This window comes from Fringilla coelebs, assembly GCF_963513975.1.
Source record: "Fringilla coelebs genome assembly, chromosome: 25".
Taxonomy (NCBI): domain Eukaryota; kingdom Metazoa; phylum Chordata; class Aves; order Passeriformes; family Fringillidae; genus Fringilla; species Fringilla coelebs.
The window spans coordinates 1,587,855-1,614,252 of record NC_140051.1 but is presented as its reverse complement, the minus strand read 5'-3'; the positions used below and the strand labels follow the sequence as shown (position 1 = coordinate 1,614,252).

The window sequence follows — 26,398 nt, the reverse complement described above, 5'->3', positions numbered from 1 at the left end:
ACGGCCATTGCCCGCCCGCCTGAAGGGGAAGCGGCGGGGCCGGGGCGTCCTCGGCGCCTCGATGCCCTCGGGCTCTGGGGCGATCAGAAAGGTTTAAATCCCCTCGGATATCGAATTAAATCCCCTCGGATATCGAATTAAATCCCCTCGGATATCGAATTTAGGCCGGCCCGCGACTCCCCGCCATTCCCCCGTCGTCTCCAGCCCTTTGAGGCGCTGCCTCCCCCGTGAGAGGAGCGCCCTTGCAGAGGAACCAGCTGCAGGTTTTACAGGTTTTTATTTAAACATTCTCCCCAGCGTGACCGCTCAGCAAACACCTCGTGCTTTTCGTGAGGCAGCCATGGCGAGCAACTCGCAAAAAGCAGATAAAAATAGAAATAAAAGCAAAAAGATGGAGGTGAGCGGTGCTGTGTGAGGGAGGACCCCCCCATCCCATGTCCTCCTCTGGACTGAAGGAACAGAGATCCACGGCACTTTAGGGAGGTTTAGGGGAACAGAAATTACTTTTTGTGTGTGTGGAGAAACTGCAGTTTCTCTGAGGGTTTGAAGCCCAACAAAACTGGGTAAGCACTGGGACATATTTATGTAAAACTTCCTGAGAGTGAGCTTCTGAAGTGCACCAGCTTTTACTGAGCTATATATACTACATATATCAGTATATAGATAGAAATACGTGTGTATATATATAAAGAAATGTGTACATATAGAGAGATCTCAATCTGGTACTTCCACCCACTCCCCAAGATGCTCATGATACTGTGAACCCACTTGCATTTTCTCCAAAAACATCCTCAAGGTCTTTTTAAACCTCTTCTTTCTCTCAGCTAAACTGTGTGCTAAGCTTGTTTTAAATCCCAGAACTGTATTTTTCCTAATGTGCTCTGTTGTTAGAATGAAGCTTCAGAAAATCCTCCGTTGCCTGACAAAACAGATTTGGCTCCTTCTGAGGACTCGCAGTCCCTTTTCAAGACTGAACCACTGGAAAAGTTTGTAAATGGTGATGTAGTAAATATACTGGAAGTAAGTATGGAATGACCTAATTTCATCTTGAGATCCATCCAAATGTTTAAATAAAATTATCTTTTTCTCTCTTAACAGAGATCAGCAAAGAAATTAATAACTTGTTATCAAAATATGCTGACACTATAAGGCAAGTTAACTTTGTGCTTTTTGCACAGCAATTTTAAATTTCTTCAGATAAGATGGATGGGTGGCTGCAGTTTAGGGAAATTAACACTGAAAACTGTCAAGCAGATCTTGAAAGAAAAATGGTGGTTTTTATTACAACAGAGGATTAATTTGGTGCAGAAACTGGGTATTGATAGACAACCTATTTTTAAGAAAAACATAAAAGTATTGAGAAAGTTAATGGCATTAGCATTGATTTTAACCACAGATTTCTTCACTTCAGTGCAAGAATAGCGTTGGATTCTTCTTATGTCCAGGAACTTGATGAGATCCTAAAAGAAGCCAGAGCCATAGAAAAGCACTTAAAGCAGAAAAGGGAGAAGCTGAAACAGAGATTCGCTGTCATTGTCAATAGTCTGCAAAGCTAAATGGAGTTTGTTATACAAATGAAGAGCCAAAGTTGTGTTTGTGTAGGAAAACAAACTGTGATGAGTGTTGTGATGTCTGTTTCTTGTATAAATATTTCTGTCTGTTCAGGAAACTTCCAACAAGTTAACCAGCCACTTAGTGTTTAAATACATAGTGTAGTGGTAGTTAATAAAAACAATTCTGAATATCTGTTTTAAATCCTGTGACTCAAGGGATTAAGACATTAAGCAATGTTAATCCATTAAATATAGCAAAAAACCATTTCTATGAAATATAGAAATTTATGATGTAAGTGGAAAATGATCCCAGATTATTTCATGCTAACCATTTATGGTTATGAGGGTTTTTTTTCCTTTCTACTTTAAAAAATGGGTGTTTTTCTAAAATCTTAGTAGAATATACTTGCAATGTTATTTCCATTTGGCCTCAGAATGTCAACAGGCTGAAAAGATCAGCTTTGAAATAAGAGAGTTCTATAAAGAAGTTTTTTTTGGGAAGTATAAAGTCTTAATTTCAAATGCATTGTAATACTGGAATATGTGTAATGCTGGAAATATATTACTACATTTCAAGACCATGTAGTTATAATCAAAGCTTTGCTGTGGATGTCAATGAGTAAATAGATAATGTTAGCATGATCTAGAATTACAGTGTTATTTTATTTGGATTCATGAGTGTTGTTTGTTGATATTCAGTTTTTCTGAGAACACTGAGCCCTTTTTCTTTCTTGTCATTTTATTCTTGTTAGAAAAAAAAAGAAACATGGAATGTACAAAGGATCACTTGTATAAAGTGTGGGGTTTATGTAATAAAGAGAAGAGCTGGAACAAGATATGTTTCCATCTCTACCCCAGTAGTGTGCAGTGATTTCCTCTTTAAATCCTCTCAGACCTAATCCACCCTCCTTTCCCCCTTTCCTGAGCTCAAAGCCAAATGTGCTACGTGTCAGAGCGACACGATTTAAAGCAAAGAATGAGAGGAACTGGACATGTAGGGTGAGATTTAGATCCCTAAAGATGCAGATATGTCCTTAGCAGGATTTTCAAAGTGCCTAAGCATGGTGTAAGCGCCTTACCCGCTTAGGAATTTTGGAAAATCCCATAAGGTGCCTATCTGCATCTTTAGCATCTAAAGGCTTCCCCAAGTCTCACCACTGCTCTGCCATCATATTTAGCAGCATTCTATTTTTTCCCTGATACTCTCAGGCTCCTCCGTTTATACAGAGAAACGTGGGAGAAAAAGAGAAGATTTAGGAAGTGACATTTGCTAAAATATTGTGCTGGGTGTTTCTAAAATGCTGGCTCATCTGCAGTGATGACACAACCTGGAGTTTCACAATGACATCTGCCAAGGGCCTGAGCTCAGACATTTACCCACAGTTATTGATGAATAATAAAGAAAAGCTACACAAATCTAATTACTGAGGGGCATTTGCCTGTTACTGCATTTTAGCTGTTTGTGCTTGGGGAAATCGTGCAGCCTCTTTAGAGCATCTGGGTTTGGATTATCTCCATTTAGTTTATGTGGCCAGTATACCCAGCTATTATTAGTGTCAAACCTTAGATTTTGGGATACAATAATTCGATAAGGTTTTCCCCATGGGGAATCAACTGCTCCTGTTGCAGCAGTTTGCTCTATTTAAAAACTTCATAAAATCCAACAAAAATGAGTAAAACTCCATTTTTAAAACAATGAAGGACTGCTTAGGTCAGTTCAATCCAAGGTATATTTTTAGAATGATGACTCTTGGTTTTTTACAGGGATTTCTTATACAGTTGGTTGTCATTCCAATTAATTACCTTTAATAGAGTGGGATCTCTAGGATAATAAGAGGAATTTAGAATTTGAGGAGTAAAGTGAGTGAGTACGACCATATTAACCTAGGTGAGCTTATGAACAGTGTGGTTATAATTATTAAATTTTTTAAATTACTGAGCAACAAAGCTTCTGGTTTTGCTGCACAAATATAGGTGAGGAGATATATATATATATATATAAAGGAAGTAAAATTAATTCAATATCTATTTTATAGCGTTAAGGCGTGAAATGGTGAGTTGAGAACATTTTAAACATTCATTGAAAATAAGTCAGCCTCTCCTCTTGTGAGTTAAATAATATTTCAGTAATGGAAATACTTCCTACATTGGAAATTGGAATTGAAAATGAATATGGAAATCAATCATACATTTATCTCTCCCTGTTTAAGGGAACTTTCCATAATTATTGTGCTGGGCAGAAATACAATGCACTTTTCTGCTGGCTGCTCTTCAGTGTTCCACTCAGTATCTTAATATATGAACACACTCCTTGTACACTATTTTCCTTCTAAACCATTAAAAAATAAAAATTTATCCCTTTCCTATTTGACTAAAACTCATCCACCCTTCTGATTGCCCCCCTTATGGATTTCAGTGTTTATTGGGAGAAACAAAAGAACTTTTCTGATCTAAGGGCTCCTTCCCTGAGGAGTAAGCTCTTCCTGAAATCCACCTGGCACCCATCCCATCTCTGTCTGCTTTCCAGTTTTACTGCAGGAGGTTTGGACAGAAAATTAATTGGCTTTAAAGCTGCTAAATCTGATCAGCAAAGCTCAGCTGGTAACTACGTTTTCTTTAAAGCTTCTCCCCTCCTTGTTTAAGCTCCGGCCTATAAATTAACAAGAAGGTCTAAGATGACAGATCAGTAACAGAATATAAATGGATTTTTTTTTCAAATCTGGAAGCACTTTAGATGAAGTTCCGACCCTCTTGGAGTCAAGGGGATCTTGACACTGAGCCTTTGCATTTCTGAGCTTGCTGTGAATTTCTTCACAGGCTGGAAAGTGTAAGTGATGAAAAACTCAGTTCCTCTCATTGCTCTTTTATTATCTAAAAGCTAAAAACTGGAAATAACAGATAATGCAGAGAATTAAGATAATCAGTGATGAAAATTCTTTTCTGAGAAAAGGCTAATACTGATTTTTTTTATTTTAAACGAGACTGCCTTTAGCATAAATATGGGTCAGAATAGAAAAAGCCCCAACTCTAGTAGGGACTGGAGGTGTAGCTCAGGACATTCTGTCCAGAATGAATCAAAATTCTATTTTGCTAATGGTAGAATGCTTGACCTTTGAATTGTCTTTGAAGGTGGCACTGGAAAAGAACAGAGTGGGCATTTTGCATCAACAGGGGAACAGCCAGGAAAAAAAGGAGGGCAAAGATCCATAGCTCAGTCAGCTCAAATCCCATCCTGAAGAGAGTCTGGACAAAACTTCTTAACTATGACTTGGATAAAAATTAATTTTAAAAAAATTCCTTTATGAGAATAGCTGGCTTAATATGGAAAAATTATCAGTGGGTATAGCTTGGAGTAAGGTTGCTGACACCATTGTGTATGATGATATAGAAAATAAGAGAAATCAGTTAGGGCAAAAAAATGAGTTTAAAAGTCAATGAATACTCTTTTTTGTTTTTTCCTCATAGATCAGCCTTTGTGGTATTGTACACTGATCTGCTTCTGGCTTTGCTAATTCCACATTATCCCAAATGATTTAGAAAAAGGACTTTAGCTGATATAATTAATTTTTTTAAAGAGCAGCAAACTAGAAGTCACAAATGCATCACTAGCATACATTAAAAATTCATGGTAATCTCAAAAACATGAAGGGTTGGGTGGAAATCAAGATTTCCAGAAACAAGAAATAATAAAGAGCTGAGAAAAAATGATCTGTGGGAAAAGGTTGAAGCAGTTGGATTTGTTAAGAGAAAGCACTACTCAAGGGAGGGAATAATAAGAGAGGAGTTCTAAAAGTACAGGAAGGACAGGAAGAAATCAGCTTAATTCGCAGCAGGTTTCGGATGAGATTTAATCTGTCTGTGGAATGGGGTCCCTGGAGTGCTGCGCCTGCTGCCCAGCTCCCTCTCCAGGCACGGCGCAGCCTTTAAGAGCCGCTTCATGACATGAAACCAACGTTTCATCACAAATCCAAAGCGCTGGCAGCTCGCTCCCGGCATCCCCAAGGGAAGGCTCCGTCCTAGGCGCAGCTCAGCGGAGCACGGCCCATCCTGCTGGATTTGGTGGGGGAATCTGGCGTGGCAACAGATATTCCCGAAACCCTGAGTTTCATTAAGGTGCAAAATGGCTCCTCATGTTTTGAAACAAAACTATTTTGCATCCCAAGTATTTCTGGGAACTGAACACGAAGGCGAGGTTATCTGGAATTATCTGGAAGCTTGGCTGCTCTGATACACAGATCCACATCTCATCCTTGTCTATCTTTCCATCTCTCCGGCTGGCACAGAGCACTGGAGCATTTTTCCCAGGCGCGGCAGTGCCCTGGCAGCGGTGGCAGTGCCCTGGCAGCGCTGGCAGTGCCCTGGCAGTGGTGGCAGTGCCTTGGCAGCTGCAGTGCCTTGGCAGCGGCAGTGTTCCAACCTTCCTCCGGGCAGTCGCAGCTCACCTGGCCCAGGTGCACGGAGCGTTCGTGGCCGGCGAGCGCCGGTCTGGCGGCAGGACCCGTCCCGGCCCGCGGAACGCGGCGCTGCTGCGGGCAGGGCGCTGCTGCGGGCACGGCTCTTATTGTGAAAGGATGATGAGAGGCAGCGCTCACCTCTCCCGACCATCACTGCCTCCCTGCTCGCTGCCCTGGCACCGCTACCTCCGCCCGGCCGCTCCGAGCCGATGCCTTCAGCCCGCCGGAATATGTTCGCCAAAATCCTTTTGTCCGCCGCCAGCCTCCTGCTCGCTCACCTGCTGCATTTCCTCTGCTCTTTGATGCAATTCATTCCAGGTAAAACGCGTTAAAAACAATTCCTTTCATCCCGTCCCCTCGGAAAGGGGCTGCTGCTGCTGACACGGGTCGGGAGAACAATTCCTATTGCCAGGCATTGGCGACGGAGCGATTTGAAGTCTTTGTTAGATGGCAGAAAATGCCTGTTATTTGTTGAATGGATAAACGGCAGAGGCAAGGATTACAGCAGATACAGATGGTCTAGAGCTGGAAGAGCAGCACACAGCAGATTCTCTGTGCGAGGGAGCCAGCTGGAAGTGGGAAGGGAGAGGGTTCTTTGGAGCCGCATCGCTGCCGAGGCTTTAACCTGAACGTGCGATCGGTGAACTGCCCCAAAGGATTTTGTATCGCAGCCCGACTCTGCGCTTTGTGTTATCATTGCACTGCTTGAGCTGCTTTTTGTTTGGGTTTTCTTTCTTTGTTTTATTTTGTTTATTTGTTTGCTCGTTTTCAGAAATTAGGAACCAATAAAAATCATGGCTGACCTCATGGGAATTTCTGCTTTTTGATGGTAGTGGTGGTTTTGTGCCCTTTACATTCAAAGCATTGCTTCCGAGGTATCCAAAGAGCTGAAAAAAAAATCTCAAATCTGTCTTGTTGTGCTGCCAGAAGACCCCAAAGTGTAAACTCTAATTTTTCTGGGAAATCAGCAGCTATTTCATGTGCTGGAGTCCACTGTCGCCTTCCTCCTTTCTTTCCTTTGAGCCTTCCCCTGCTCTTTTTCTCCATTTATTTTTTCCTGTGTTTTCTGTCGTTTCTTTTCTGTTTTCCTTTGCTTTTCTGGCTGTAAGAGAGGAAGTCGGTGCGGGAGCCCCTGGCCATGGGGAACCAAGCAGCTGCATGGAGCAAGGATTCCAGCACGGGCACATCCCGGCACTCGCAAGGCAAGTGCTACACCTTCCCTTTGGAAATCCCGGCGGGAGCTCAGGGCTCCAACCCCGGGGATGGCTGGCGTGCAGACGGCACAGATCCACAGCTCTGGTTTGGGCTAGCGTCAGGGAAAACTGCTTTGCCTCCATGTTGTGCCAGTGTTTTATATGGAACAAAACACAGCCGGTCTCAGAGGATTATTCCCAGTTTGAGTGATCCTCTGGGAAAACAGAATTCTTGCCTCATTCTCCCTACTTCAAGAATACGACGAGCATTCTGTTTGCTAAATTTTGCCCTTCATTCTGTAGTCAAACTATTAGACTGTGTGTGGAGAGGTGGTTCCTGCGCCTTGGCTTTGAACCTGTAGATTAAAATCAAAATGGCTTTGCCCTCTCCCATGTGATCCCATGTAGCAAATGGCTCCCATGCTCTGACATCCACCATTACAGATTTCGTGTCCCACCCACTGCTGCTGAAGTACAATTGAATGTCTGATTCATGGTGGAGGCACCCATAGCAGCTTTCTCTTCAAGAGCCTGGCCCTGCATCCCACCATTTCTGCATATAAGCAATCAATAAATAATCAGTGCAGGGCTGTCAGTTTGTACTGGTCAGTGAAATCATGGCACGCTGTGCAGGGAAACAGGAGCTGAACAAAGGATAACTCTGCAGTGACTGCCTGATATGTTAAGAAAATATTGGAGGAAAATGACACCTCCGTGTCTGGCACTGCCTCTGCTTGGGTATGCCAAAGACCTTATGCCTGTTTGTAAAAGTCTGAGGTAGGATGGAAACGACATTGGAGAAATGAGGCTTCTGTGATCTTGTGCTGATTTTCAGGAGTTCAAGCACACACAGAGCGCCACTGGGACCTGTTGGGTTTCGATTGTGGATTCAAGCTCTTCCATCTCATGGCTTGGCCAGAACCAAAGGAGTAATTTTATTTACCCATCATTTAATATTAAAAACTAGTTTGTCTTCTGCCTTCCTCAGAGAGCGATTAGTCCATTCTTGGGGAGCTGGATGTTAAAAAAGGTTTTTATTTATGAATGAGCTTTCCCCTGAAGCTGAAACGGCTTTTTTGAAATTTCTCAGGAACATTGAGCAGGAGTTTTCTGTGTTCTGTGCTTCCAAAATGCAGTTAAAGTTAACAGTTATTACTCATACCTGCTTTTGTTTAATAGGTAAGATTATTTTTTTTTTCTTCTTGCATGCCTTCCCCTCCCACTAGCTATTCAGAATTGTCTGCAATGACTTGTCTTGTTTCTGGTAGCTTCTGTTTTGGTTCATCTGGGTGTTGGGATTTGCTCCCATTTGGCACTAATTTCTGCCAGGATCTTCAGCTCATTTGAGTGATGTCCAGAAGAAAAAAACCCAATCCATTCTCTTGCTGTGCTTCTTTCTCCCTCTCTGGCCTTGGTTTGGGGCATTCCCTTAAATATTCTTGTTGTTTATAGCCCATGCAATTGGACTCCAGTTTGTAGGGGATACCTTGGAATGAATTCTAATGAGATGAGTTCTAACTAGATCAGATTTCAAGGATTACTGAGATGACCACGTGAATGGTTATCACAGGACAGGAAAAACAAAAAGAACTTGGCTTACTTAGCTTAGGAAGTGATATGATTCTTCACCCTAAATACAACACAAGGAAGGGAAAACTATAAAAACCACGCACGGGAGCTGCCAGAAAAACAAGAATAAAATCCTTTGGTAAATTCAAAGCATTTTCCTGATCATCTGGACAAGGAGCAGTTATCCAAAGAGGGAATAAGTGCTTGTAGACATAATAATTTTTAAGACAGAATTCTTACATAAGAATTTCTGGGGCAGCAGTTGGGAGGGGTGCACTCGAGGTCAGGCTCTTTTGTGGAATGTATCTTTCCAAAATTTTCATTTACAGTGCTCCCCAGGAATTTTGGATGTAGTGCTGTCCTGAGTCATGCATGCCCATGAGTCATGAGCTTTGGTTCTGCTTGGATGTGAAATATCTCCTTATGGATGTGTTCCTCTCATTCTTTAATGCATATTTTGCACCTTTGCAAATGAAATCTTCAAAATATCTCCTTAAGGATGCGTTCCTCTCATTCTTGAATGTGTATTCTGCACCTTTGCAAACTAAATCTTTAAAATATCTCCTTATGGATGTGTTCCTCTCATTCTTTAATGCATATTTTTCATCTTTGCAACCCTCATCTGCATTTCTGCAAATACTTCAGAGATCTAAAGGAGGATTTGGGGGTTGGCAGATTGGAGAGCTAGATTGGAACCTTGCATTTTACTTTCCTTCAATCCTAACACCCAGCCTGTGGGTGTTTTTGTGTAGAGAAACAAGCTCAGCAGAGTTCTGCCTGCCAGCTCAGGTCTTTTGCAGTCAGTCTGGTTGAAATAGCAGATTTTGTCTGGAGATGTTGAGCAAAGTGTTTCAGAGGAGGGAAATTGAGCAGCAGCTCCACTTGGTCACCTGGATTAAAGGATGTAGGCCAGAAACAGCGGTGGTGAAAGAGCAGACAGTCAGAGTGAATTCAGTAACAGCCTGGACTCCCTTCAGTGTGGGGTGTCTGAGCAGCCCTGGGTGATGGAGCTCTGCCTGCCACGTGCCCTTTTTGGTCAGTATTTCACCCCACCTCGGTGCTCAGCAGTTCAGGCTGGTTCCGTGGTCTCGGGCAGAGCACAGAGAGACTGCACTGAGGGCAGGATGGGCAGGTGCCAGCCTGGGCAGGGAGGCACCCCCCGACTAAATCCACCTCTGCAGCTAAATGGATTGCTAAAACAATCCTTGTGTTGATGAGGCTTTGCAAACCAGGCTGTGGGAGCCAATCACTGACATCACTGGTAGCTCACAGCATTCCAATCACTTCATGCTCTCCTGGCGCTTTTGTTCTCCAGAAGGGGTGGTTGCAGCCAAAACAGAAGCTCCATCAGATATTATCCTTCCCTGCTTGTTTCAATACCAAATAAAACTAAACCTGTTTTGTGCTGTAAATTGGTTTTGGCTCAGTTTCTTTGGTGTTCTTCCATTTTTTTTAGGATTGCAGGGTTTTTTTCTTCTCTTAATTATTTGCGAAATAAAATCCAAGTATACATTTCTTTGATTAAAAGAAAAGTTATCATCTTTTCTATCATCCTATATTCTCTTACCTCCTTTGGGCTGCAGAACTAGTGTCTCTTGTGGATTAATTAGAGCAGAGTAGAATTCACAGGGTTTTCAGCTCCCTGTGGATACACTGGGTTTTGTGGATTTACCTTGAGTATCCACCACAGCTTGGCCGCTTGCAGATGCTGAATGCTCTTCTCCCTGACATGCAATCTCAAGATCTAACATTTGTCACTTTATTCCAGTGAAAATCTCAATTGCCTGTGTTTTGTTCTCCCTGCTCTCTTTGCAGGTTTCAAGAATTACCTGCCCAGCCCATCCAAGGAGCAAATCCTCTGCCACAGACCCCGGGGGCTGCGATGCATCTCCCCCTTAGTGCAGAGCGTGGAGGAGACCCCCGAGCCCATCCCAGCCAGGATCAAAGGACATATTCCCAAGTGGATTCATGGAAATCTGCTGAGAAATGGCCCTGGCAAGTTCGAGTTTGGCAATGACAAGTAAGTCTCCTTTAAATGAATTTTTAAATGGTTCTGGCCAGAACTCTGCCTAAACATAAGGGGGACCCCCCTCATTACTATTTAGAGCATCTTTTAGTTTCTTTTTACGTAAGAGAAGGAAGAAATATCGATGTCACTCTTTTGAGAGCAGTTGCTCCTTCATTTGGGAACTCCTATTTTCTGCAAAGAGGAGCTGAATGGTGAAGCTACCCAGGCTGGAGAAGCTGAGTCAGAGAGAGGCTCTCACCCACTCACCATGGTGGGGAATAAAACATACCCAGCTTTGTCCTCTGTCCTGGACAAAAATCCACCCCTGAAATAAATCCAGGGCAGGAATTTGGAGAGTTGGTTGCAGCAAGTGGCGTGAGCTGCTTTAGAAGCAAATCCACCCAGTTTTAAGAATAATATATTAAAATATTACCAGGAGGCACTTACTCCCTGTGGCATGGAATGTGCCATTCTATTAACTGGCAGCTCAGCTGATGGCAGCAACTGGCCAAAGCTGATCTCCTCATCATATTCCTAGAGTGAGACCATCAGGTGTTCTGGGAGTCTCACAAATCCCTCGGTTTGGAGACGATAACATCCTGCAAGAAGCTGAGAGCTAAAGACCTCTGGGTCTGCAGTAATAATTTATATTGTTGTACAGTACAGCAAAAACTCCGTTCCCTGGAGTGAAATGGTTTAAACCACCCTGAAGTGGGTGGCTTATCTGCATAGATTATTCCCAAAAAACCTTACACACAGCATTTGCAAACATCACATCCCACAGTTGTGAATATACTTGTTTTAATTTGTTTTGATTTGTTTTGATTTGTTTTGATTTGTTTCGATTGGTTTGGTTGGTTTGATTCAGCGGTTTTCCCAAACAAAGCTGTTCTGGTTAATAATTCAGGGGATCTGGGAATCAGCTTTTATAAACATCAGAAAACCTAAAAGAGGGTTCCCACAGCATCATACAATGCCCAACTCTTCTTCATCTCTTTTTTCTCTCTCCTGGAAGGTTTAACCACTGGTTTGATGGCATGGCCCTGCTGCACCAGTTCCAGCTGGCCCATGGCACGGTGACCTACAGGAGCAGGTTCCTGCAGAGCAGCTCCTACCTGAGGAACAGCCAGCACAGCCGCATCGTGGCCTCGGAGTTTGGCACCTTGGCCATGCCAGACCCGTGCCGGAGCCTCTTTGGGCGCTTCCTGTCCCGCTTCGAGCCGCCACGTAAGAGTGCTTCTGTAAAACATCAGAGGCTTCGGAGATTTTCTTGGAGGAACTTGTGGTTAGGTGGAAAGGGAGGGGTGAGGAAGTCTGACAGACTTTCTGTGAGCCCATGTTTTTCTTAGAATATGGCCCAAATGCCAAAATTATGTAAATTTGTGTCAGCCTCGGGGGGGGGGGAGGCAGAGTTTAATGTTTTAATGACGCTTCAGCTCGCTTAATCCTGGATCTTTTTGCAAATTTCCCAAAGAAAGCTCTGCCAGAGAGAACATCCTGTGCAGTGCTGATAATGAGCGTTACACCCTGATGTTCTACCTGAGACACAGCTTTGCCCTTAAAACACCTTGCCTTGCTAAGCTTGTAGGGTAAGTGGGCTAATCCCTCCCTTCCTGGACTAAGGGGCAGGAGATTATTGAGTAGGGTGAGGGATGGTGCTGCACAGGAATGGAAGTTCCAGTACCTTTAGGATTCTGTGTACGTCAGGGAAGAAAGAGGCTTAAATGCCAGATGAGTGTTCCCCACTAAAACCAGCTGAAGTTTGCAGCTTTTTGCTGATGCTGTGACCATCCTCCTTTTCTCCTCTCCCCTCCTGCCACATCATCTGTCCTTTCCCGAGGTGCTCACATCTTCACTCATGGTGACAGCTCCCAAATCCCCACCCCAGCTCCCTCAAGACATTCCAAACCTCTCCACATCCCTCACCTGCCCCTGCCCAGCTCCAGCAGTGATTTCCATCCCTGTCCTTGTCCCTTTAACCCGGCTCCACCTGCACAGTTTCCCTCTGTAGATTAGCCAGATATTTGCAATCAGTCTCACAGGGATTAATGTCACTGCAAATGGGTTTATTTGTTTAAACATGTCTAACTTGCCATAATTCAACATGAGCTGCACAGAGCTGTGCACAATGCCAAGATTTCTGTTTCAGAGCCCAGTGACAACTGCAACGTGAACTACGTGCTGTACAAAGGGGATTATTATGTCAGCAGCGAGAACATCTGCATGCACAAGGTGGACCCAGAGACCCTGGAAACAAAGGAGAAGGTGTGGGCAGGTGGGATAAAGGAGCTGGGGTAGAGATGGTGCAGAACCACACCTGCCTGGCTCAAGGGGAATTCCACTTCCAGAGGAATTTGTCTGTGCCTGCAGCATCTCTCTGCTGAGTCCCTGTGCAGCAGCAAGGCAGCTCTCGGGGGTGGAGGTGCAGTCACTGCCTGGCTGGGCACAGTTGTCAGTTCTCCTCTGCTCTCCCGGCTTGCCTGGGCTTGTCTGCACCTCTTAGCAGAGCAGGAAACAACTTTTTTTCTGTGTATGAGAAAAAGTGAACATTGCTGATCTCACATCTGCCTTTTCCCTGGTGCTTTGCTTTCATATCAATTCTCTTTATCTTCTTTTTACACCTCAAGTTTTGCACAGGCCAAAGCTGCCCTTGATCAAACCCTCTGTTGTAAAGGGGTGGTTCAGCTGCCACTTGATTTTCTCCCCCTTGCCAGGAAATGACCAAAACATCAGAGAAGTTTTCCCCTGTGTCCTGTGCCTCCTCTCCCAGGATGTGACACAGGAAGGTGACCTGTGACAGGACAGCACAAGCTAGGTGTCCCCCCTGCCTGCACCCTTAGAGGGGATTTGGGCTGGGCAGCTGTGAGAAGGGCTGAGGGAGGATTCTGCCCTTCCTAAGTCAGTGTTTACTGCTGGGGCTGTTTGACACCAAAAAATGCCAGCATAGAGCATTCCTCAGGGAATGAGGGAGCCAGTCCAGGAATCCCTGTCTGCAGGATCAGGAGTGAGTCTTGAATAAACTGTATGTAAAGCACAGCCACTGAGCTGGCCTGGGTGGTTTGCCAGCTGACCTCTTTGTAAACCAGACTGCAGTCATGAAAAGACAGGTGGGGATTTTCAGGTTCAGCTCTGTTGAACCTTTGTATCATCAAATGAAAAGAATTCCCCTCAAGCAGTTTTTTTAGATGCAGACTGTTTTTTTTTTTTTTTTTTGCTAAGTGAAGAAATGGAAGGGATGATTTCACATTTAAACTGTCCAGTTTGAGATGCCTTAATAGGACCTGGTTTTCTGAGCTTGCAGTGACAAAACTCTTGGTGAATTTTTGGGGCAGTGACTGTCCCTTCACACATCTGCCTGTGCTTTTTATGGGCAACATTCCCACTGTGTCAGCCCTTGTACCATAAGGAACATCTGTGTCTTCCAAGGAATGTCTGCTGCTATTCGTCCTGCTTTGCTGACAGAGAAATTTCTTTATTTTCAAGGATTTGCAGGCAGAATGAAGGCTGGAGTCCAGATCCCACATTATTAATAGTGAATAAAATCTGCTCTTCTTCCTCAGACTTCCAGAAAACCGACCCTTGTTGAAGTTCTGCACTGACTGAAAATCTCTGGCATTTGCAGGTGGACTGGAGCAAGTTTATTGCAGTGAATGGGGCCACAGCTCATCCCCACTACGAGTCTGATGGGACAACCTACAACATGGGCAATTCCTATGGGAAGCATGGTAAGGAGGGCATGGCCAGGCTGGTTTTTTGGGCAGGGTGTACAGGATCCCTCCTGGTGCTGCTTCAAGGAGCAGCTGTTGAAGAAACACCCAAAGAGAGCTGGAAATTGCTGTTCCTGAGTCAAAATGTCAGTGTCAGTCTGTCCCATAAATCTGGCTCCTCTCAGGATTTAGTTTTTCAGATGCTTCTGACTTTGGCCTGGGAGTATCCAGCAAATTCTCCTCTTGCTCTCCCAAGCTTTGCTGGAAAACAGGAGAATGATTTTTTTAAAGTCCCCTCCACTGTTGAAGCCTCATAGGAAGAAATTTAGCAATTCCTGTTTTTCACTTAGAATAAATTGGCTTTTGATGAGCACCAGAAGGGTTTGTGCAGGAGGGAAGATAGAATTTATTCTGGTCACCTGGCTATCTTCCAGCAAAGCTGAATTTCATGGGATATTTTTCTTAGAACTCTGAGCATCTTGATAGCATCCTGCTGCATCCACATGGCTGCTCAGAGCAATCAGTCCCTGTTAGCTGTGTGAAATCCTTCATTCCAGAGGCCTCTGAAAACAGCCACTGCCCTTTATTGTGATCCCATAGGCCACCTCCCCATTTTCCCAGTTTTGACCATTTTTCATTCTTGCTGCTTTCATTTCCTTTTGGCCTCAGCAAAGCCCAGCTCTGTGCCACATGCTTTTCACATACCAAGCTCTAGATCATTTTTATTCAGAAGTGCCATCCTTTCCTGCTCATATGCTCAGGTTTATTAAATGAGCATTACTAAGGCTCAGAGTTTTCATTTCCTCTGAGCTTGGTTTTCATCCTGCCCCTGTTACCATAGGAGAGCACTTCAGGCAGATCTGGCATTCTCCCAGACTGACAAGATCCCTCTACTTCCTTTCAAGCTTCCTCATTTTATTTTTCTTTTGGTGGATAAATCCTCTGTAAAATGTTTTACTGCCTGTTGGGAGAGGTTTAGGAGAGGTTGTTCCAAGTATTCCTGAGGAACAGGAAGGAGCAGAGCCTGAGTTTGGTTTGAACACCTTCTCCCCTTTCCAGGATCCAGCTACAACATCATCAGAGTCCCCCCACAGGAGTCAGGCCACGGGGACACGTTGGAGGGAGCCAAAGTTCTGTGCTCCATCCCTCCCAGGGACAGGGCAAAGCCATCCTACTACCACAGCTTTGGTAAGAGTCCACCCCAAACTCGGGGAATTTGGGGAAATGTGATGCACAAAGGGCTGGCCAGCTCTCTCTGCCCTCGAGATGTTTTCTTGCCTCACACTCGGGTGATATTCCTTGTTCTCTCCTCAGGGATGACTGAAAACTACATCATTTTCATCGAGCAGCCCCTCAAGCTGAACCTGTTGAAGATCATCACCTCCAAGCTGCGTGGGAAAGCCATCTATGATGGGATAAGCTGGGAGCCTCAGCACAACACCTACTTCCACGTGGTGAACAAGCACACTGGGGAGGTGAGGGGTCTTTGGGCCTTGCAGCAGCTAATCTGGAACTTCAGTTCCAAATTTCCAATTTTTTTTTCCAATTTTTTGGGAACTTTAGTTCCCAAAAGTGCTGCATAGCAGCCGTGGGGAGTTTAAGAACCAATCCAGAAGTTACTGCAATAAACATTTGAAAGTTTATTGTGGTGTAGATTTACAGTACAATGTTCATTTGTAGATTTGTTAAAAATGGGATTTCTTCATGCATTTTCCTCTTTATTCTTCATTTTTTTTTTGCCAGCCCTAAAAGGACAGGCAGAAAGAAGCAGTTTGGAGGGACAGGGACTGAAATGCAGGTCCCAGGTACTACAGAGTATAAAAAGGTCAGAACCTGGGAAAGATGCACAGCAAGGGGCTGATTGACATTTGGGGTTTTCTTCTTCCACTTTTGCTCCTAAATGGCTTAAAGCAGCCCTTTGGTGGTGACACAAGGACAGAAGGCGAGGCCCAGGGAATGAGAGGGGTTGCAGTGGGGGGCAGAGTGTGATATTTGCAGGGATCCTCAACGAGGGGAGAGAATGATGCATCTGACTCCATCTTATCAGAAGGCTAATTAATTATTATACTACATTATTCTATACTCTATTACACTATGTTACATTACATCTAAACTGAATGTGCCAACACTGCCCAGAATCTCATGACTGTCCTGACAGTCCCGACACACACACACACACACCTGGCCCTGCCAGGCCAAGGAAACAAAACACCATCACTGTGGGTAAACAATCTCCACTCAACACGGGCACAGCAAATGGTAAGAGTTGTGTTTCCTTTCTCTGAGGTTCAGAGAATGTGAAACCCGAAATATTCTTGGGAAGAATTGTGCCTTGCTTTTCTCTGGGAAGGTGAATTTCTCTGTGAATGGTGAGGAGGACTGTGTTGGTCTCAGAAGGCTAATTAATTACTTTATGATACTATATTATTCTATCCTCTATTACACTATATTTCATTACATCCAAACTGAATCTGCCAAGCACCCAACTCTGCCCAGAATCTCGTGACTGTCCTGACAGTCCCAACACACACACACAGGCCAAGGAAACAAAACACCATCACTGTGAGTAAACAATCTCCACATTGCATTCCACTGTGGCACAAACACAGGCACAGCAAACCATGAGAATTGTTTTTGGGATGGATTGTGCCTTGCATTTCTCTGCGAAGAGAAATGTGGGGCTACAGGGGAGAGGAGGAAGAGGAGGTGAGGCAGGGAGCTGTGCAGAGGAGCTGCAGCTGTGCCCTGGTCCCTGCAGGTGCTGCCAGGCTCTTGGTGCTCCCAGCCCTTCGTCACCTTCCACCAGATCAACGCCTTCGAGGAGCGGGGCTGCGTGGTGCTGGACCTGTGCTGCCAGGACGAGGGCACCAGCCTGGCCCTGTACACGCTGCAGAACCTCAGGAGGAGTGGGGAAGGGCTGGACCAGGTGAGATCCCTGCCTCTGCTCCCCCAGCAGCTGCTGCAGGAGTTGTTTCTCTGCAGCAAAGCTCAGGTTGGGAGAATGGAGAGCACCGTGGGGACGCAACCACAACTCCATGAAAACTGAAATGATCATCTCTTGATGCTTTCTCTCCTTTTAAATCTCTCTCCATGGAGTATGCCCTTGAAACTCTTCAAGGCCTGTGTGTGACACAGAGCTCCACAGCCTGGCAGAATTTATTTCTGTTTTGAAACCTTGTTCTTAATGATATTCATTTTCCTTATCCTTGTGTAATGCAATTTCCCCCCAAGAAATGATGCAAATAAGTTGTAGCATAACTTCTAAATGGAAAAAGAAACCCTGTTCTTTCAGACATTACTTCAGAAAAGGAGCAGTTTTTACGAAAATCACAAAAACACAAATACCACGGAAACCCCTGCACTGTTCCCCACAGACACCTCACAGCAGCACACTCAAATAAATTATTTATTGTGTCCAGCTCTGTGAAAAGCCCCATTTCAGGCTGTGAGAGGGGCATTATTTTGCATAGGTCACACATGGGAAAAGTGGGGGTGCTTTCAGTTTCTCACCCTGCAGATGTGTTTGTTGGAAACCCGGCGTGCTGGGGGGGCTGCTGCATGTCCAGACAGGGCTGAACTTCCTCTGTCTGTCCTGAGCTGTCTAGAACCAGCTCAGCCCCGACCTGAAAGGAGCACAGCTGTGTCCCATCAGGTTCTGCTTTCTCTTGGCATGTATTTTGGGGTTTTTCAAGCACTGGGCCTGTGTTTCCAACAGGCACATCCTTCAAGTGACAAGTGGCATCACCAGCACACTTCACACACACAGAGGAGTCATTTCAGAACAGAATCTCAAACTTCTCAAAAGCCTCAGGAGTGTTTGGGCATGGCTTTTCTCCTTTCCCCAAATTTGCTGGCTCACTAACCCTGGCAGAGTATTTTGTCTGGCACAGTTCCTCAGCCAGACTACATGAACCAGAAAAGGTTTCATGATTAACATGTGATGAAAGTGAAGTTTCACAACTGGTCTGGTGAGCTGTGGATTGAAGTAACTGAGACACCAAGATAGGGTCCTTGCCTATTTTACTTAAATGGGAATATGATGGGTTATGAACTTGGCTTGAGCAGAGCTTGAGTGGCAGTGCTGGAATTATCCTCTCCATGTGCTGAGTGCCACAGTGGGAGCTGCTCTTTGCTCCCCAAGTAAATCCACCATCATTCCCCTGGACTTCCAGCCACGAATCCACATGTACCTGAGCATGGAGGAGGGAATCCTGCAGGGGAACTTCAGGCACAGAGGCACAGTGCTCTCCTCCTTCTCCACAGAAAGATGTAAAGCAACACGAGCCTGTTCTAACTAAATGAAACAGTGCAGTGTCTGTCCCGCTGCTGGATCTGGAGATAATGGATTTTTATTGGGCTGATTTGCATACCAAGCTCAGCATTAATTATTGTGAGAGCAATGCTGACCCTTTCATTCATGTGGTTTTGGTTCCTGCTGTAAATTACTGGAACGTGCAGGAACTTCTTCTTTCCATTATGTGTTTTACCTTACCAGAACTTGGTCAAACACATAAGGAAAAGAAGAAGAAGAAGAAGAATTCAGGGGTGTCTAAAACTTCAGATTTGTTCCCCAAAAGTGCATTTAGGCTGAAATGTCTGTCCTCTCTCCATCACCATCACTCTCTGTCTCCGTAACAGGTTTATGCCTCCGTCCCCAGAGCTTTCCCTCGCCGCTTTGTTCTCCCTCTGGACGTGGATTCCGACACACCCGTGGGGAAAAACCTGAACCCACTGCCTTACACCCAGGCAAAGGCTGTGAAAGGTGCAGATGGCAAGGTGTGTACCAAACCATAAACCCATCTATGCAGCACCTGTACCTCGGAGCTTTAACCGCTTTTGGTTGTGTGGTGCTCGGTGGGACCAGGCAGCTCTCCTGCCCTGCCCAAGCTGAACCAACCCTGCACGTTTCCTGTAGAAATTCCCCTGTAATTTCTGCACATTCCTCCCAGGTCTGGTGCACACATGAAAATCTCCACCCTGAGGGCTTTGAGAAAGTTGGGGGCTTGGAGTTCCCCCAGATCAATTACGCCCGCTACAACGGCCGCAGGTACCGCTACTTCTACGGCTGCGGCTTCGGGCACCTGCTCGGAGATTCCTTGATCAAGGTTGATGTGGAGACCAAGAATTTCAAGGTGAGGTGAAGTCAGCTCATGAAATCCTTCCCCTGAGTGGGATTTGAAGGTGTGGCATTTACTGGGGGCTTTAGGGCTTTGCCCAGATGGGTCTGGGATGAGATTCCCAATTTCATCCCTCACCTGGCACCTTATGAACGCAGTCACCAAACAGGAGAGGATGGCACCAGCACACTCCTGGAATGAAAAAAAGTTAACAAAAAGTTGAACTCTTAAGTTTCTTGGAGCACAGAGTATTTCCAGGTGCCTTTGTGGGGAGCCCTTGTAACTCTGCTCACTGTAGCAGACAAGTATTAATGCAGTGAAACTCATCCATATGTCCCTGAAGCTCATCCATATGTTCCTGTGCTTGCTAGATTTGGCAGGAGGAGGGATGCTACCCGTCAGAGCCCGTGTTTGTGCCAGTGCCTAATGCCACGGCAGAGGACAGCGGAGTCATCTTGTCTGTGGTGGTCTCCCCTGCTGAGGTAACTTGCTGACAGTAGTTTATCAAAGTCACACTGCATTAATTCCCTTTCTAAACCTCAGAGCCCAGCTGGAGGCTCCGTGGCAGGTAGTTCTTGCTCCCCAGAGTTTCCCCCCAAATGTTGGTGAGGCTCAGAGCTCCTGCCCTGCAGGTCTGGTCTCCATGGTTTGCTTTGTACCTTTGTGTGCAGACAGTGCAAGAAGTTCAGCCTGGACACTCACTGCCTTTCTGCTCCTCCTGCAGAACCAAAGTGCTTTCCTGCTCATCCTGGATGCAGAGACCTTCCAGGAGCTGGGGCGAGCAGAAGTCGGGGTGCCAATGCCTTACGGGTTCCACGGCATCTTCACTGCCCTCTGAGGAACTCCTGGGACTCAGGGCTGAGCCAGCCTCACAAGAACCTCTGCTGCCTTCACCTCCCACCTTTCCATCACGTCTGGGAGGAAGGAGCTGCTTTTTCTCCACCACAACCTCCTGTATTCCTAACAAAATACAACCAAGGAATGCAGAAGTCCCTTTGCTCCCACAGCCCATTGCTTTATCTACATTTTTTTTACTATCTTGCTAGACCAGCTATAGCAGCAGTTCCCAAAGGATGCCCAGGGTGAGGCTTGCCAGGCAGAAAATGGAAGCCGAGGTGATCACCCCTTCCTTTGGTGCTCTGAGGGGAGGAGAGCATCAACGCTCAGGGCTGTGACTTTGTAGAGCAGAATATGTAGAGCAGAAGAGAGGAGTAAAACCCAGCAGGTGAGAGGTGGGCCCAGGGAAGGGGAGTAAATCCCCCCCTTGCATCCAGGTTGCCTTCAGTGGACTCCAGGGGGTAGCTGCAGACACTCACAGAAGCTGTGCTTGTGCTTTTTTCTGTACCGTAGCAGTGCCCTCAAATAAAACCTTGGGAAGTTTTTCCTTTCTCTGCCTGCCCTTGGAGTCTTGTAGATGTGGTGGATACATCTCCAGAGCAGGACACAGCTCTGCTGGCTGACTGTGCCTGCCTTCCTCCCAGTTCTACCAGTAGGAAACGCAGAGAGCTCCCCTGTGGCCTTGGTGTCCTCTGGGGTTAAGCAGAGCAGAACAAACTCCAGCCCCCTGTGTCACCCAGGCTTCCCTGGGCTGAACAGTGAGGACTTCTAGTTCTATTTCTTCATTGTGAGAAGCCTGAAGAATTATTCAAATAATTTCCTTGAGTAATAAAGGAGCCCTTCCACCCTTGGGGCTTTTCCTCCTCTGAGCTTCCTTCACTTCCCTTGCAGGTCTTGGCAAAAGAAAAAGGATTTTACCTCAGGGCTGCTGCTCTGGGAGAGGCAGAGGAGGCTCAGGCAGAGCTGGCGGAAGCCACTAGATGGCAAACAGCTCCCGATCCCGCCGTTCAGCCCTGCCCTGCAGCCTCTGGTCATTGTCACATCCTGCCCTCCTCCTGGAGCCTGTCCCGCGGGGGCAGCCCCCAGCACGGGCAGAGGTCTGTAATGGAGTTCAGGCACCATCGGTTCTCTTTTTTAATTTTTGTTTTTTCTCGTTGAGGTGGGAAGTGAAAAGGGGTCAGAGGTTCAGGTGGCACCTTGTGTGGATTAGAGAAAAGCTGCCGGGTTTAAAGCTCTGCTTGCCCAGCGCGCAGCCCCCGCCTGGGCGGTGCGCTCAGGCTGTGCTCCGCACCCGAACGGCTCCTGCGGATCCTGCTCCTCTCACACTCACCCTGCCCCGAGGCTCGGGGTTTTCCCACCCTGACAGACACCGCCAGGAATTCCCAGGAATTAAAGGAATGCACATTCAAACCCTTGCAGCACTGAGAAATCCGGTTACTCCCCGTTCTCCGAAAGCTTTCTGAAAATCACCGCACTTAAAGGGTTCCTCTGCTTGAGCTCCAGGAATGCCATTCCCGGGCTGCGCTCCTTCAGGGATGTGCATAACCAGCCCGGGGTCTAACACTGACACGGGGGACCGGAGCATCCCAGGGCCGAACACGGGGGGGAACTGGAGCATCCCGGGGCCGAACACGGGGGACCGGAGCATCCCGAGGCCGAACACGGGGGACCGGAGCATCCCGAGGCCGAACATGGGGGACCGGAGCATCCCGGGGCCGAACACGGGGGGGAACTGGAGCATCCCCGGCTCCGACACCGGCACGGAGGGACCGCAGCATCCCGGGGCCGAACACGGGGGACCGGAGCATCCCCCGGTGTCGGCGGGCGGATCCCGCGGGCTGGAACCGCCCCGGGGCCGGGATGAGGCCGGGCTGGAGCCGCCCCCGGGGCCGGGCTGGAGCCGCCCCGCTCCGTCCCAGCTGCGTCCCCGCGATGTCGCCGCGCTCCGCCCGCCTGGCCCGGCTGTCGCGCTCCGTCACCTTCAGCGCCTGCCACCGCCTGCACAGGTGAGCGGCCCCGCACGGGTGAGCCCCGCACTGGGGAGCCCCGCACTGGGGAGCCCCGCACCGGGGAGCCCCGCACCGGGGAGCCCCGCTCAGGTGAGCCCCGCACTGGGGAGCCCCGCTCAGGTGAGCCCCGCACCGAGGAGCCCCGCACCGGGGAGCCGCCGGGAGGAGGCTCCGAGCCCCGCTGCGCTTCCCGGTTGTGTCTCTGGCCCGGCCCCTTCCCAGCCGCCAGTGCCCGGCTGCAGTTCCGTGTTTAGACAGAGCCGGCAGCGCTTTCGCTTTGTAAACTTGGCCCTGCGCCCCCCGATCTGCTGGTTTTCCCCCCAAAACGGATGTATTGCTTGTCCTGAAGCTGCCTTAAAGGAGGTTTCAAGCTCCGCCTCGTCTCCCAGGCTAGGAGCGATAGGACAAGGGGAAGCAGCCTCGAGCTGTGCCAGAGGAGGTTTAGGCTGGGGATCAGGAGGAATTTCTCCATGGAAACGGTGGGCAGGCCGTGGAAGAGGCTGCCCGGAGAGTCCCCATCCCTGGAGGTGCCCAAGGAACTCCTGGATGTGGCACTCAGTGCTCTGGGTCTGGTTGGACTCCATAATCTCACAGGTCTTTTCCAACCTCAGTGATCCTGGGGTTCTGTGATGTTCCCAAAATGTGCCGTGACCTGAAGCACTCAGAGCAGGCCCCTGGATTGCTTCAAAGGGAAGATTCAGAGGGAAATCCTTTGTACTTCTTGGAGAGGCTCCCTAAGCTTGGTTAATCAGTAATGAACCCAAATGTGCAGCTTGCTCCAGGCCTGGGCCCAGATGTTGAACATTGATCCAGCAGTGGTGTCAGGCAGATGCTGTGGAACAGACACAAAACCACAGCAAGGGAAGATTCAGTGCTGGCAGCAACATCTTTTCCTGTGCTTGTGCCTCCTGGGCTGGTTCAGTGTGGGAGAGGGAGGAGATGCAGAGCTGGGAAGCAGAGTAGATGAATCCATGAAGATCTGGAACGGATCCATGCCTGCCTTTCCCACAGCAAATCCCTGAGTGATGAGGAGAACCTGAAGCTGTTTGGGAAGTGCAACAATCCAAATGGCCACGGACACAACTACAAGGGTAGGAAGCTGATTTCCATCCTTGCTCCTGGAGTGGTGCTGCTCTCGGGGTGGGGAGGGCTGGGCCACTCCTTCTCAGCAGCCTGATACAGCTTTTAGTGGCTGGGGTTGTGTTTTTATTAATAATTAGGAGGAAATTTCAGCAGCAGGGGGTTGAACCATAGCATGGGTTTGCCATTTTTCAGCTGAATAGATAATAAATATTTATTTTCAAATGCCACTTCTTGAATCAGATCTGCTTGTTTACGCTCTGCAGAGTCATTGTGATTGGAATGGAGATTTTTCTAAGCAAAAGCCATGCAAATTAAACAGCCTGTAAACATTATTTGAATGGGTTTTTTCACAAGTTCTCCCATTTGTACACCCTGAGCACACAGAATTAAATCTCTCCAGTTCCTGGAGTGGCTCCCTGTGTTGTTGGCACCCTGAAACCTCTGCTAAGGAGCTGCTTTATCCGGGAAGACAGGCTTATCTCCAGCCTGCCTGGGGCACCAGACCTAGGGGAGGGATTTTTGTGCCTCTGAGTCGTTGTTTTTATGGATCATCCCCTCATTTTATAAAAGCAGTCCCACTCCTGAGTGCAGCCTGTGGGTGAGCAGGGTTGTGTGTCCCAGCAGCAGCAGCAGATTTGGTTTTGGGTTCATGGGCAGCACAGTGACCTGATCTTTTCTTTTTCCAGTTGTGGTCACCGTGCGTGGAGAGGTGAGTGCATCCAGCATCTTTTCCTGTCCCTCAGTGTGGCACAGTCCCCACAGTTCTGGCCCCATGCTTGGATTTCCCAGAGTATTTTGGAAACTCTGTGCACATCACTAGAGGAGAAGGTTTTCTGTGGCCAATGTCCCGTTCACAACAAGGATTTGCAGTTTCAGGCTGTGTTCATGCTTGAAGACTCTTCCAGAGCATTGTTTCTGCCTGGTGTCAGCTTTTAGGAGAGAGTGGAACCTCTGGAATTGTTTCCAGGCTGTATCAAGCCTTTGGGAACATCACAGGAGTGGAGCTGGAGCCCTCTGACAGTGGGCAGATAATTTCCTCGTGGCTCAGATGAGCTGAGCACAGATATTCCTGTCTGGTTTGTGTTGCCAGGCCACCGACCTCCCTTGTGCTTCCCTGCAGATCGACCCAGTCTCGGGGATGGTGATGAACCTGACAGACCTGAAGCAATACATGCAGGTAAAAATAGCCCAGTTTTCCTTCTAATCCCCTGGGAGAGATGATCAGAGCTTGTCTGGGGATGTGGTGAGCTGCTGATGGCAGGACATCAAAAGGAAATTAGGGAATAATTGAAGACTTAAATGCCTTCGCCCTGTTATGTGAGGCAGTGCCACGCCTCCAGCTGGGAATCTCCCAGCTGGGAATCTCCCAGCTGGATCTGGGGCTCTTTCCCTTTCTCCCCATCCTGCTGCCTGGCTGTGTGTGGTGAGCTGAGCCTCAGGCCAGGCTCTGTCAGGGCTGGCACTGTCCTCTCTCTGCAGGCAGCGATCATGGAGCCGCTCGACCACAAAAACCTGGACAAGGATGTGCCCTACTTCTCTGAGGTGGTGAGGTGGGTCAGGGGGCTCCTGGAGAGCCTGATCCTCCCTGGGCAGCAGCAGCCTGGACCTGTGTGCTGACCACACCTGTGTCCAGCCCTGCTGCCCCTCGTCACATCAGCCTGGGTGGGACCTGCCCATCCCAACCGTGGCTGGCAGTGCCACCATCCCCACGGAGCTCAGCTGCCCCTCAGCATCCCCCCAGCCCACCCTGGCTGCAGGTCCTGGTGTCATTCTGCCATTCCAGCCCTGACCCTGCTGCTGTTCCCCCTCAGCACCACGGAGAACGTGGCTGTGTTCATCTGGGACAGCCTCCAGAAGCTCCTGCCCCAGGGCATCCTTTACAAGGTGGAAGTGCACGAGACAGAGCAGAACGTGGTGGTTTACAAGGGAGAAGAAGCAATTGTCAAGTGAGGTCAGCCTGAGCTCAGCTGCTCAGCAGAACTGCTCCACGATCAGCTCCGTGGATCCCTGCTCAGCGTTCCCTGCAGCCAGCCCTGCGTTCTGTGCCACGGCAGGACAAGGGCAGATGTTTCACAAGGACCCTCCCAGCAGTTTGCCCATCTGGCTCCTCCTCACAATGGGTTGGTTTCTCTGCTTTTCCTCAAGACCTTCCTGTTTTGCCAGCTGATGTGAAATTTAGAGTTGTGCCGTGGTAAATAAAGCAGCTTTGGGGAGAGGAGGGGGCTGGCAAAATCCCAAAAGTCTTTGATTTCTCTCTGATTAAATATTGAATTAATTTATTTGATAGTGTGAGCTTTGGTGTTGCTTTGCTTCTTGATCAAACAGAGAAGCATTTTTGAGGGTGAGAACTAAGTTATCTTTTTTTTTTTGCTTCTTATCAGTTTATTTCCTGTGCTGCAGGCACGTTTCTTCCTGTGGCCAGCAGATCTTTCTCTGGGTGTATTGGGCAATAAAAAACTTCTGATCCAAACTGGAGAGCCAAAGGGAGCAGGGTGTTGGTGAGGATGGAGAACTGAGGAGACTGCAGTGGGAATGTCACAGCCCCAGTGGTGGCAGAGCCCTGGGGAGGGAGTACAAGAATAAACCCTTAAATCCACCCTTAAATCAACCCCAAAATCCAGTGGAGGTTGTTGCAGCAGGATGAGGCTGTGAGAGGAGATTGAATGGACACCACCCCAGTTCTCCTGGATGTCCTGGAGCTGGGGGCACGCTGGGGATGCTGAGGAAGGGCAGTGAGGGAATGGTCATTGCACAATTCCCGTGGTTAAAGGCCATCAGTCCCGGTGTCTGTCCAGGGGCAGCAGTGGCAGTGCTGTGTGTGATTCCCTTTGTCACATCAGCAATGTCCTGAGGAGTAGCTAGGAATGG

The 26,398-nt window shown here is 47.5% G+C and overlaps 3 protein-coding genes across 3 annotated transcripts; all 3 read left to right on the top strand.

Annotated features, from left to right (window-relative positions):
• Window positions 1–340: 340 nt before the first annotated feature.
• On the top strand, window positions 341–1,556 carry TEX12 (testis expressed 12; the record flags this gene model as incomplete). The annotated part of the gene is made up of 3 exons (XM_084221419.1): window positions 341–397; window positions 892–986; window positions 1,412–1,556. 3 exons carry the CDS (start codon window positions 341–343, stop codon window positions 1,554–1,556), a joined length of 297 nt encoding a protein of 98 aa, XP_084077545.1.
• Window positions 1,557–6,216: 4,660 nt separating this feature from the next.
• Window positions 6,217–20,758, top strand: BCO2 (beta-carotene oxygenase 2; the record flags this gene model as incomplete). Its single annotated transcript, XM_084221456.1, has 13 exons — window positions 6,217–6,325; window positions 7,117–7,209; window positions 10,585–10,789; window positions 11,793–12,004; window positions 12,927–13,042; window positions 14,400–14,502; window positions 15,544–15,672; window positions 15,799–15,959; window positions 17,243–17,410; window positions 19,123–19,260; window positions 19,434–19,616; window positions 19,973–20,083; window positions 20,326–20,758. 13 exons carry the CDS (start codon window positions 6,217–6,219, stop codon window positions 20,437–20,439), a joined length of 1,842 nt encoding a protein of 613 aa, XP_084077582.1. The 3' UTR covers window positions 20,440–20,758.
• Window positions 20,759–22,318: 1,560 nt separating this feature from the next.
• On the top strand, window positions 22,319–25,762 carry PTS (6-pyruvoyltetrahydropterin synthase). The gene is made up of 6 exons (XM_084221454.1): window positions 22,319–22,444; window positions 23,459–23,538; window positions 24,217–24,239; window positions 24,651–24,707; window positions 25,010–25,080; window positions 25,342–25,762. Exons 1-6 carry the CDS (start codon window positions 22,371–22,373, stop codon window positions 25,478–25,480), a joined length of 444 nt encoding a protein of 147 aa, XP_084077580.1. The 5' UTR covers window positions 22,319–22,370; the 3' UTR covers window positions 25,481–25,762.
• The last annotated feature ends 636 nt before the right edge of the window (window positions 25,763–26,398 follow it).

What these genes read in the sequence shown, in the direction of transcription:
- PTS (XM_084221454.1), top strand. Translation starts at nt 22,371, where the DNA reads ATGTCGCCGCGCTCCGCCCGCCTGGCCCGGCTGTCGCGCTCCGTCACC. An exon ending in GCCTGCCACCGCCTGCACAG is followed by an intron (nt 22,445 to 23,458) that starts GTGAGCGGCCCC and finishes CCTTTCCCACAG; the next exon opens with CAAATCCCTGAGTGATGAGG. An exon ending in TACTTCTCTGAGGTGGTGAG is followed by an intron (nt 25,081 to 25,341) that starts GTGGGTCAGGGG and finishes GTTCCCCCTCAG; the next exon opens with CACCACGGAGAACGTGGCTG.